Source organism: Vombatus ursinus, unplaced genomic scaffold (assembly GCF_900497805.2).
Source record: "Vombatus ursinus unplaced genomic scaffold, bare-nosed wombat genome assembly UNPS02005286.1, whole genome shotgun sequence".
In the NCBI taxonomy this organism is placed as follows: domain Eukaryota; kingdom Metazoa; phylum Chordata; class Mammalia; order Diprotodontia; family Vombatidae; genus Vombatus; species Vombatus ursinus.
In genome coordinates this window covers 13213567-13226267 of record NW_020945064.1, presented here as the reverse complement: position 1 = coordinate 13226267, position 12701 = coordinate 13213567, and the positions used below count along the sequence as shown (strand labels likewise).

The window sequence follows — 12701 nt, the reverse complement described above, 5'->3', positions numbered from 1 at the left end:
CCTCAGGTAGGAGAGTAAGAGCATCCCTGAGTACTGCTAAGCTCAGTGTAGCAGAAAGAGCATTTGATTTTGACAAGGCAGCTAAGGGGCATAGTCTATAGAACGCTGGACTTGGAGTCAGGAAGACCTGAGTTCAAATCCTGCCTCAGACATGTCGCTTTCTCATCTGTAAAATGTGGATATTAATAGCACCTAATTCACAGGGTTCAATCAATCAAAAAACATTAATTAATGTTTACTATGTGCCAAGCACTGAACTGAGTACTGGATTGTCGTGAGGATCAAATGAGTTAATATATGTAAAGTGCTTAGTAAACATTGAATTTGCTATCTTCCTCTTCCTCCTTCCCTTTCTCCTATTCCTCTTCCTCCCCCTCTCCTCCTCCTTTTCCTTCTTCTCATTATTATTCTACCATTCAGAGTTAAAAAACCTGAATTAGAATCCAGGTTCTGCCACATACTTTGGCCTAGTCACTTCTTCCCTGGGCCTCAGTTTCCTCCTCTGCAAAATGAAGGGGGTTAGACTTGAGTGGTCTCCAAGATCCCTTCCCACTTAAAACCCTATAATCTTCTTTAGCTACTCAGAAAATGACCCTTGCAATAAGAAGGACCTGGTGATATTGCCCTGTGGATCCGATTTCCAAAAACCAATTTTATATGTTTTATTCTTCTGAATAAGCTAGCTACGTATGACTCAAAGCAACTGACTTACCATAAGCCAAAAGACACATATAGCAGTCTTCTCTGGGGAAGAAAAACAGCCCCCATTGAGTTTGTTCATTATCTTCTTTCCTGATGAATTATGAGTTCTCTGACTCTTCTTGGAGGAGGAAAATAGCCACAGACTTATCTTTAGCTTGGGGTCTCTGTTCTTTGCCTAGGCCCCTGTCCAAACCACAGCAGGTTCTGGCAGTGTGTAAGGAAAGGGACCAGTGCCTTAACAAATCCAAGACTGATTTCTTTGGTACTAACTTTCAAGATCTCACACGTCATAAGGGAGTGGCTTATTGTTAACTCTGGTATTCTTCCATGAAGATGACTTTATTCAGAATTGTTATTTTTCTCTTTTAAAATTTTTTAAAAGGCAGCTTCTTCCTTTTAGCATGTTTAGATGTGGTAGTACATGGAATCTGACTTGTAAAGAGAGACCAATGAAAGTTAAAAAGATAATGGAATTTTGGAGTTGGATTCTTAGACTTTTGAGCTGTTTGGTCCAACTGCTTATTTTATAGATGAGAAACTGAGGCCCGGATGCTTCAGGAGTCTGTCTGCCTGAACTCACATGGTGAGGGGGGATGGAATGAGACAATGAGGACATTTTTCATTTCGGGAATATACGTCAGAAGTTGTTGCTGAATTTTGTCTGAAATTTGTCTGTCCACCCCTCCACTTTGCTTCTTTTAGGGAAGGCCCACCTACCTAATGGTGATAATACTGTATCTATGTGGTTGGAGCAGCTAAAAATGGGTCCAACAAACTCCATCAAATGGTTTCTCTAGAGACCAGATTTCACCATTGGGTTTGATGGTTTGTTGATCTCACTGATAATCACCATTGGTCTTTGCCTGTTTTTTGGTCTTTCTTTCTCATGTAGACCTGGGATGATGAATTGGAAAGGTCAGCAGCAGCTTGGGCCCATGAATGTATCTGGGAACACGGACCTGCCACCCTCCTTGTGTCCATTGGCCAGAACTTGGCAGTCCATTGGGGCAGGTAAGAAACAGAAAATATCATTCAGGTTGCTTCTGTGATCCCTTATTATAACCTCCAGTGGTTAGGCCAGGCAGCTGATGAAGCAAAGATTCTAGGATTGGATCTGTATGTGGGTCATTCAGTTTGGTTTTGATTTGTCACATAGCCAAGGAGTAGGCATGGGATGGTACTATTAACACCTAATGCTGTTGGTCAAGAAAATGACCCAGTACTTTCCATTTGTACTACTGAAAAAACAGCTCTGAGTACATCCCCTGATCACATTTGTGCCTTCAGGGTCATTTTCAAATACAGTAAACCCTGCTTCATCATGGATGTGTTACTGGAAGTTACATTGATTGATGGGAAATGGGGAGAGACATTACTCTTATTGCCCTGGTCAGGAAGAGGAACATTCCAGGGATGGGCTGAGTTAGTTTCATAGTTTTAGATCCTGGGGGAAGAATTTCCCTGTTCTAAGTAGGATGATTAAATGAATGTTAATGGGATGAGAGATGACAAAGATTACCATCCTAAATTTATAGCCTTATCTCATATTGCTACAATGGAAAGAGCACTGGTTTGGAAATCAGAGGACCTAGGGTCAACTCTTACCTTTATGTGACCTTAAGCCGTATCTTCTCCTTTCTGGGCTTTAGTGTCTACATCTCTAAAAGGAGGGTTTGCACCATATGGCCTCAAAGGTCCTTTTCAGCTCTGAATCTACAATCCTCCTCTCTTCCCATGTTTTTGCCAATTGAGAAGCCAAACTGGACTAGCTTTGATCCCATGAACATGGCCTGTGCTCTGCCACTTTGCCCATGCCATTCCCTATGTCTGCAATATTTTCCCTCTCCCTGTCCACCTGCTGAATGCTTCTCCATCCTTTGAAGCCCAGCTTACATAGCACCTCTTCCAGGAAGTTTTCCTTAATTCCCCTCCCTCTCTAGTTGCTAACCTCTTCAGACCCTTTACTGTTCTTGAGCCTGGCAATTCTCTAATGCACTTAGAAAATTCTGGGTGTTATGGTGGTCTGTGCCCATGCATAACCTCTCATGTTATTGGACATTCCAAGAGAGGCTTGTCCGAGGGCTCTGAAAACAGCAGGCACCAAACACACATTGGTATTTTCCTTTTATACTCTACCTTTTCCAGCTGGAATTTTTTATGGCTTTTAAAAAATGTAAGTTGGAGATTTGCTTTTATTTGAAGCCCAAATGTTATTTTTCTCCCTTCCTCTGCCTCCTCCTCCCCATTTTCAGTTCTAGAATCTAATTTTGTTCGTAGGTTCCACATTTGGAGATGGGGAGCACTTGCCATGTATTTACAATTAATCCTAAGTATCTGTCACAATGGTAATCAATGAGTCTCAACAAACATTTGGTATGTGTCAGAAACTGTGCTAAGTACTGAGGATCCAGAGAAACGCAAAAACATGGTGCTCGTCCTCAAGGAACTCACACGATATACACAGTCTTGAATCTTGGGGAAGAGGTGGGTCAGAAGGGGATTGATGTTTGCCTAAAAGTTCAGCATGTATCTCACTTTTCTGAGCTGGTGTTCTGAAAAGAGTGAATGTCTTTGGAAGCATTGCTGACCACTACCATGGTGCTCTTGGGCCCAGCAGTCATTGTTACATGACCTCTAAACCACCCAGTTCACCACATTGCTCTTAAATGGTCATTTCTTATTCTAGTTTTGCCTTTGTTGAAACCACATTGTTTATACTTGCTGGCCATAGACCTCCACCTCATCTCCACTCCTGCCCCCCTTTCACTATTTGCATACAGTTTGTTTTCTTTCCTAGTAATATATCAGTGCCAACCTAGAAAACAGAAAAATACGCCACTATAAAATGAATGATCCCACCAGTTTCTGCTGAGAATAACTCAGCTAGTATATCTTACCTGACCAGGGTACAATAACAGGGCCTGGTTCTTCCCTTGGGACTCCAGCCCAGCTGTAGAGTACAGAGGAAAGTGGAATAACTCAGTGTGTGTGTGTGTGTGTGTGTGTGTGTGTGTGTGTGTGTGTCTATGATGCAGAGATGTGGATATTGGAAAGCTTTCAGAGACTTGATTAAATTATTAAATTTTCCAGTCTTTACCTGGGTTTTTGATATCATATAAACAAATTGAGTAGCATTAATTATTCATTAACAAGGTTTCTTAGCTGTGACTTTAATTTTTTTTTGTTCTGAACTAAATGAACACCAAGAAAGGGAAATATTTCTATATACCAAATAGAACAGAAAAAAGGATTCCATATGAAACCACAAATCTATTTTATCTAGTTTGCTTTTTTAAAAAGTATTTAATACATCCAACATGTTACTTTCAAAGCTATCCTGCTTGTCTGTGTTTCCCTCTGAAAATTTTTCTTTTCCCCTTTGGGCATTTTTAAAGATACTTCAATGACTCTCTCTTTTTTTTTCTTTTTGACAACACTTCATTGACCTTTTTTTTTTTAAAGCTGTGTAATATGTCCCTTTGCAGTTAGAATTATAGAACATTAGAGCTGGCAGGGTCTTAGAGATCAACGGCTAATTAAGGCTCCCTACATTACCTTGGGTAAGTCATTTAACCCCTGTCGTCTTCAGTTACCTCTTCTACAAAATGAAGGGTTTGGACCAAATTACCTTTAAAGTCCCTTCCACATCTCACTCTATGGTCATGTCCAGTCCCCCATTGCATAGATAAGAAAACTGAGGAACAGAAAGGGCCCAAGTTCACATATCAGATTAATGAGGATGAGGACCTAGGGCTCTTGTCTTCTACTCAATGCTTTTTTCCACCAGTGAATGTTTCTTCTTTCCCTGATGCTAATTGGTTTCATTTTTCTTTTTATTAATGGGAGGAGGGAAATTTCTTTCCTGTGTCCCCAAGGGTACTTTCTCTATAGACCAAATAATTTCTCATTGTTTCTACATCACTTATTTCTTTTGTATTTCACAAAAAGAAGGGGTTATGGGGACAAATGGAAATTTGTGCCCTCCCCCAATCCCTTTCTCTCTGCTTACTCTGGATGATGATAGAAAGAAAAGTGCAGAAACTGAGTTGTAGTATTTTCACTTCATTTTATTTAAAGTGATTTTCTTTCCTGGGCTTTTCAGGGAACCTTGCCCTCAGCCAGCACTCGGATATGATTTGCTTGAAGGTATTTCCCCTTCTGAAAGCGTGGATCTTTAGCCTGAAAAAAAGATTTAGTGGGAATGTGATAACTGTCTTTATGTCTTTGTAGGGTTAGCATGTGTAAGAGGGATTAGGTGGGTTCTCACTGACCCCCAAAGACAGATCCAGGATCAGTGGGTGGAAATTATAGGGAGCCAAGTTGTGGTTTAATCTAACAAAACCCCTCCCCCCACCTTATAATAAAACAATATTAATCATGATTAACTAATTTTTATTACAAATCATATTTAATAGCAACACAAAACCTCCCTAATTATTAGAGCAATCCAAAGATGGAATGAGCTTCGTTATATGGTAGTGAGTTTACTATCACTTAGGGTCTTTAAGCAGAGGGGAGCTGACTTCTCATTTTAGGTGCTGAAAAGGATTCATGCTTTGGGTGGGGTTTGACTAAGGGATTTGAGGCCCCTTCTAACTCTGTGATTCTATGAACTCATATTCAGAGTAACGAATGTCTTAGGTTCTCTGCATCATCACCAAAATGGTTCTGATTCCATAGGTATCGTTCTCCAGCGTTCCATGTCCAGTCGTGGTATGATGAAGTAAAAGATTACACATATCCTTACCCCCATGAGTGCAACCCTTGGTGTCCAGAGAGGTGCTCGGGACCTATGTGTACTCATTACACTCAGGTAAGAAGCTAGAAAAGGTCTGAGATCTTAGCTAATACAGATCACCAAATGATATCTATGGGTCATCTGAGGGAAAAGTGAAAACAAATATTTTGGGAGAAATTTTGGAAACCAACTACTTTCCCCTACTAACAAGGGTGAGAGAGTGGTTGAGAGACTATTTACTACTCAGAAAAAATGAATAATAAGAACAGATAACTCTTTGAAGTATACTGGCATCAGACTTGACTCCTTGGCACAGAGGTAGCTGGATGTCTAAGTGGTTAGAGTACTGGGTCTGGAGTCAGGAAGACCTGAGTTCGAATCTCGCCTCAGACACTTAAATAGCTGTGTGACCCTGGGCAAGTCCCTTAATCTCTGTCTGTTTCAGTTTCTTCAACTGTAAAATGGGAGATAAAAGTAGTATCCACCTCCCAGGTTTGTTTGAGGATTGAATGGGATAATATTTGTAAACAGCACAGATTGTACCTAGCACATAGTAGGAACTTAATAAATGCTTATTTCCTTCCCAAGCTTATTGATATTGACCTAAAATATTTAGTTGCTTTTGTTATTCTGTACCCCAAGTTCGGGGCCAACCTTACAGCAGAATTGTGAAGCATGGAGGAAGACATTTTGAGCTTTGGTGCCCTCCCACATCTCTTCTGATGCCCTTCTCTATCCTGTGGTCCATTCCTCCTCACCCTCCTGCTCTTACCTTAGCTAGACCAGTTCAGGTGTTCACGATGAGGATTTAAGGTGCTGCCATTCCCAGGGGTATTTGCCTTTTACCAGAAGAGATTCAAGACCGGGAAGTTTTTAGACCTCAAAAGGAAGATCTCTGAAGGTGGAATTTGAAATACTTATGAAAGGTAGTGGGGGAGGCAAAGGTTCCTTGGATGGGGGTCCCCACTCGGTGTTCTGTCAATCACACCATGTTTGCTGCCCACCTATCTCCTTGCAAGGCCGATCCAGAAGAGGACAGATCATCCGTAGCACGGACTTGCTCCTTGGTGGTCTCAAGTGCGTGCCATGTTTGTTTGTTTGTTTTCCAGATAGTTTGGGCGACTACCAACAAGGTTGGCTGTGCTGTGAACACCTGCAGGAAGATCAATGTTTGGGGAGACGTGTGGGAGAATGCAGTCTATCTCGTCTGCAATTACTCTCCAAAGTAAGAATGATAAGAAATGGCTTTTTGATTTTTTACTTCAAAATACTCGAAATACAAAACTCGTTGTCACCAGCCCATGTTTGGCAATGAACTAATCACAACTTAGACCTGGAAGGGATCTAAGAATCCATCCAGTCCAACTCCCTCTTTTATAGAAGGAGAAACTGAGGCACAGAGAGGTTGACTTCCTCAAGGTCACACAGAAAATCTGGGATTTGAACACAGGACCTCTGGGTCCAAAGTTATCTCTCTTTCCGTTGTACTACATGGCCTCTCCACATTGGATTTGGTTTTGTGTTTGTCTTATCCTTGATAGTCTGTGATCTCCTGAAGGACAGAGACTATGGTTTAGGCATAGGATTATTTAGGCCAACCTCCTCAGTCTACAGATGAAGAAACGGAGGCCCAGAAAAAGGAAGTGAGTTCCCTAATGCCAAAAAAAAAAAAGCTTTCTTTGTGTTCCCCGACACACACACACACACACACCCCCCAGCATGTTGCACAGGGTGGGGGGGATAATTAACTCATTCTTTCATGCATTCAAAGTGAATGGTAGTTGTAAATGAATGGGAAGTCTGGGCTGTAGATTGGAGAACAACTAACCCAGTTTATAGCCTGCTGTTTTTAAAGGATTGGCTGACATGGAAACATCCTCATTTGGTTTTCTGTCAGACTTGGCTGTGGTAGGGTGGGCCACAGCTGAGGGTTGGAAGGAAAATGAAGTCCTGGGAGAATACTTTGCATATCTGTGGTAGCATTTCAGGGGCAGGCTTGGAGGAGAGCAGCAGGGCTTACATCACTACCCGGGAGTATGGAGTACAGAAAATTCCATAATAGGAGACAATTTGCTTGACTTTTTTTTCTCTTTCCTCCCCTCCCCTCCCCCAGATACTCTAAATCCACATATTCCAACATACACTGGTTAGTCCTGCCTTAGGAGACACAACTCTTCCGCTGTTCAGAGCCTCTGGTGATCAATCAGCTTGCGTTTGAGCCCTTATAGTGGGTAGGGTATTCTATTAGACACCATGGGTGGGGTCGGAAATAAAAAGGTAGTTAGAAGACATGGTCTCTGGCCTAGAGAAAATGGAAACCTGGGGAAGCCAGCTTAGACAGAAAAGATCTCTTGTCTACTCCTGGCTAAAATAGCTCAGCAAAACCTAAAGATACCTTGCCCAATGAGTTCAGCCCAGTGAGAGAAGACGTGATGTTTTTACTTTAAGATATTATAAAACCTACTGGAGACTTCTTAGAGAACTGGGAAGACCCTCAAAGCAACCAACATTTGTCTCTCCATCCATCCATCTTTCCATCCACAGGCAGTCATTCAGTGCTTACTATGTGCCAGGCATTGTGCTAAGTCTTGCAGATACAAAGAAAAACAAATATACAGTCCCTGCCCTCTGGGAGTTCACATTCCAATGGGAGAGATGCCATACAAATAACTGTGTGTACAACATGTAGACATTATAAATGGGACTTAACCCTAGAGGGTCTGTTGATCAGATTAGTTTTTTTTTTATTTTTATTTTTTTCTTATGGTTTTCTCTCTCTTTAAAAATTGTGCATCATATCCATTGAAGCTCTTTACTCAAACGTTTCATTTTGATGTGGTGGCCATGATTTAAAAAAATTTTTTTGTTTTGTTTCTTATATAATAAGTATTTCTCATTTTACCTCCTTTTACCCTGAATTCTCCCTTTTAAAAAAGAAAAACAGGCAGGGTGTGGGGCACATGCCTGTAATCTCTGCTACAGCAGATGCTGAGGCGGGGGGCCCTGCGCTGGTGAGTTCTTAGTGGACTAAAGTTGACAAGTTGGCCACATAAAATCCTTCATTAATATATTGAGTCCCTAGGAATAGGGGCCTAACAGGCTGTGTGAGGAGAAGTGAGCTGACCTCAGCTGGAAATAGAGCAGGTCAGAGCTTCTCTACAAATCAAAGTGAGTCGAGAGCTGTGAGACATCATCTGGGGCAAGCTACAAAGATGTAGACTTTTAAGAAAAACAACATAAAAATAAATACATTTAAAAAAAAAACAAAGAGAAACTATTAAGCAAACCTGACTGTCGGCTTCTACCACATTATCTATCTGTGGTGTCCTACCTCCTTACTGAGAAGAGTGAGCCAGGATTCTTGAGGTACTAGTAGCATATGAGTTTGAGCAGGTCCTCGTAACCTGGAAGGGCTTTAAATACAGTCCTGGTGATAGACTGAATCTGCCTGTCATCCCATGACCAGCCTAGGTAAATTCAAAGAGATTCATCACCAGATATGACTGAAAAACTATCACCCTGCAAGCAATCAGCTCTCAAAAACCTTCTACTAAGTCATTGAGAGTGGCAGCTAGGTGACGAGGTAGTGCATATCACACCTGGCCTGGAGTCAGGAAGACTCATTTTCATGAGTTCAAATCTGACCTCAGATACTTCCTAGCTAGTAACCCCAGACAAGTCACTTAACCCTGTTTGCCTCAGTTTCCTCATCAGTCAAATGACCTGGAGAAGGAATTGGCAAACCATTCCAGTGTCTTTGCCAAGAGAACCCCAAGTGGGGTCACCAAGAGTCAGACATGACTTAATGGCTGAACAACAACAAAGTCATTGAAGAATTTGGATCTATGCCAACGGTGAAAATAACCAACACCTTCCTCTTGCCTTTTCTGATGTACTTATACTGACATACTTAACAACTGTGCTATTAAAGGGCCTTCCCTCTTTCCATACCAGATAGAATTAAGATGGAGCCTATGGCCATTAGGTAAACCAAGGAGAATGAAAGGAAATGAGAACCTCTCTCCTAGGCCATGTTAGAATCCTTGTTTTAGAACTAGAAAGGATCTTAGAAAGTTGGATCCATTCTCCCCTCCCATTTTACAGAGGAGGAGTGTGGGGCCCAGATAAGGTAAATGGTTTGCCTGGGGTCACACAGATGGAAAGTTTCAGAGTCAGGATTCAAATCTGCATCCCATGATTCTATACTGAGAACTTATTCCACTCTTTTTTCTTATCCTCTCTATTCACCCTTCTTAGCCTGAAGCTGTTCAGACTTTGGATCCCTCCTCCCCACCTGACCTTGTCTTTAGATCCCTGTTTAAAAACCATGACTTCATTGGTGTGAGGAGCTCCCAGGTCAGGAAACTCTCCCTCCCAACTCCCTCCCAATGCAGATGGACACCTTCCTGATAACTTAAAGTCTTAGGGAGTTTCCTAGAGCAATGAGTCAAACTCAAATAGGAACAGATCCATGCCGGCCACATGTTGATTTAAAAAACCACAAATTAACATTATCTTTGTTGTATGTTTATTTTGTTAAACATTTCCCAGTTATAATTCGATCTGGTTTGAGCTGCACTGGGGAGTTTTTCAGCAGGAATTTCACACCTTTGGCCTGGGGCACTGAGAGGTGACTTGCCCAGGGTCACACAGCCAGGATAGGTGGGAGGCAAGACTTAATTAAACCCAGGTCTTTGAGAATGGTCCTCTATCCACTATTCTATCCATGCTGCCTCTTTTAAACAAATATGTGTGTGTGTGTCTGTACATGCAGACATGTGTGTGCAAAAGATTTGGGGAAAAGTTTTTTTGATGCTTTAAATATATATGTATATATATGTGTATGTATATGTATATATGTATATATGTACATACACACACATGCACACACTCACACACACACACACACACACACACACACACTCCAATAGGACCCTCCCTTGTAATGAACAAAAAAGTGAAGTCAAGGAAAACACATTGACCACGTACATGGTCTGTGCTTAATTCTCTTCCTGTAGTTCACCCCATCTCTACCAAGATGAGTGTGTTTTGTATCAATCTTCTGGAGTATTAGATTAATTAGAGTTCTGATGTCTCTTAATGCTATTGCTTCCTTTTAAATTATCCTGGTCATTGTAAATATTGTTCTTGTGGTTCTGTTTGCTTCTTTCTGTATCAGCTCATACAAGTCTTCCCAGGATTCTTAGAAATCCTCATAGTCATCATTTCTTAAGGCACAGTATATTTCTTTTATACTCATGTACCACAATTTGTCAACCATTCCCAAGTCTATGGGCACTCATTCTGTTTTCATTCTGCGTGATGTATTTTGAGAACAGCTGTGGGCTTACTGTATTCATGCAGTATTTTATGCAGTATTTCAAAATGTACTATAAGCCGATAAATGACTTTCCCTTTTAAGAAGAGGCCTGTTCCTAGAAAGTTGGCTCTGATGCACATTTCTGAAATGAATCACAGACATCCACTGACTTCCAGTACAATTTCAAGGATGTGTTCCCACATTGTCTAGGGTTCTCACCTTTCTCTGATGACAGCAAGAGCCAGAGAAAGAAAAATGGAGAGAAAGCTATTCTCCTTAGTAGATGCTACTTCAAACACTAATCTCATGTGGGATGTGTAGCAGGAGCACCAGCCTAGGGTAGAACTTTGGTTGCCACAAGTAAGTGGATGACATTTATATCTACTGTGTACTTTCTCTGTCAGCATATATATGCACACATCCATACATATATACATATATAATAACAAATTTTATATACTATGTATATGTGTGTATTCATCCATCCATCCATTCATTCATTTATTTACTCATTCATCCGTCCATCTATCCATCCATCCATCCATCCATCTATCTAGATCACAGGAATTTCATACTCATACCTTGCAGTCAGGAATCCATGTTTTTTGCTCCTTCATCTAAGAAAGTACAAAAATTTGAGTTCTGACTCTTTTTTAATCACCTGTGACCCAGGACAAATTCCTTGATCGCCTCTTTGGTAAAATGAAGGGATTGGACTAGACCAGGGCTGGGGAACCTGAGGCCCTGACGCCACATGTGGCCCTCTAGGTCCTCAAGTATGGCCCTTTGACTGAATACTTGAGGACCTACAGGGCCCCATGTGAAGGGCCGCACTTGAGGACCTAGAGGACCACATGTGGCCTTGAGGCCTCACTGGACTAGACAATCTCCAGGGTTCCTTGAGGTTCTAAATCCTTTGATCCATATGCTTTTCTGTCTAGCTAGAATCCTTTAGATTACACACTCTGTCCCTCATGAAGAACGTGCTGGAATTGGAGTCAGAAAATCTAAAGTCAAATCTTGTCTCCGCTATTTACAGCTTATGGAATGTTGTACAAGTTACTTAGTCTATCTAGGCCTCAGTTTTCTTCATTGTAAAGTAATGATTTTGAGCTAAATGGTCTTGAAGGTCCTTTCTGGTTCTAAGTTAATGATCCTACAATTTTTTAAAAGTTAAACTTTAATATATAAATGCAAATATATATAAATTTAATATAAGTATTTAATATCAATATAAATTTAATTATAATTTCTCTCAGTTAGCAAATATTTATTTTTTTCCTATAGACCCATTTAAAATAAAAACACTTTTAAAAAATACACTATTTAACAAATAGTAAAACGAATCAATTCCTACATTGGTCATGTCCAAAAATATGACTCATTCTGAGTGCTAAGTCCATCACCTCTCTGTTAGGAGGTGGGTAGCCTGCTTCATTCCAGGTCCTTTGGAATCATGGCGGGTTATGGGATTGGTCAGAATTGTCAACCAATTAGCATTATTTGTTGTTGTTCAGTCATTTCAGTTTTGTCTGACTCTTCCTAACCCCATTTGGGTTTTCTTGGCAAAGATACCAGACTGGTTAGCCATTTCCTTCTCTAGATCATTTGACAGATGAGGAAACTGAGGCAAACAGGGTGAAGTGACTTACTCAGGGTCATATAGCTAGTATCTGAGGTCAGGCCTGGCATTCTACCCACTGCACCACCTAGCTACCCTAAGCATTTATTAAGCACCTACTATGTGCCAGACACTATGCTGAGCACCAAATTCTGAAGTCTGTCAGAGTGTTTACAAAGTCTTTATTATGGTATGAACTGTTCTCTTGTGAACCTCTGCTTTTTGACGTTTAAGGCTGGGGACCCTGCTTTTTCATTTCTGAAATGGCTATAAGAGGGGAAAATTCAGCAGACTAAAATGGAAACACTTTCTGTTGGAGC

General features: G+C 41.0%; 1 protein-coding gene across 1 annotated transcript in view; it reads left to right on the top strand.

Annotated features, from left to right (window-relative positions):
• Positions 1-12701, top strand: part of CRISPLD2 (cysteine rich secretory protein LCCL domain containing 2) — a 79816-nt gene that overhangs the window by 28095 nt on the left and 39020 nt on the right. The window contains exons 3-5 of the mRNA XM_027847213.1: positions 1595-1713; positions 5383-5515; positions 6550-6665. Of these exons, the coding sequence (XP_027703014.1) occupies positions 1595-1713; positions 5383-5515; positions 6550-6665 (368 nt within the window). The remainder of the gene's footprint in view (positions 1-1594; positions 1714-5382; positions 5516-6549; positions 6666-12701) is intronic.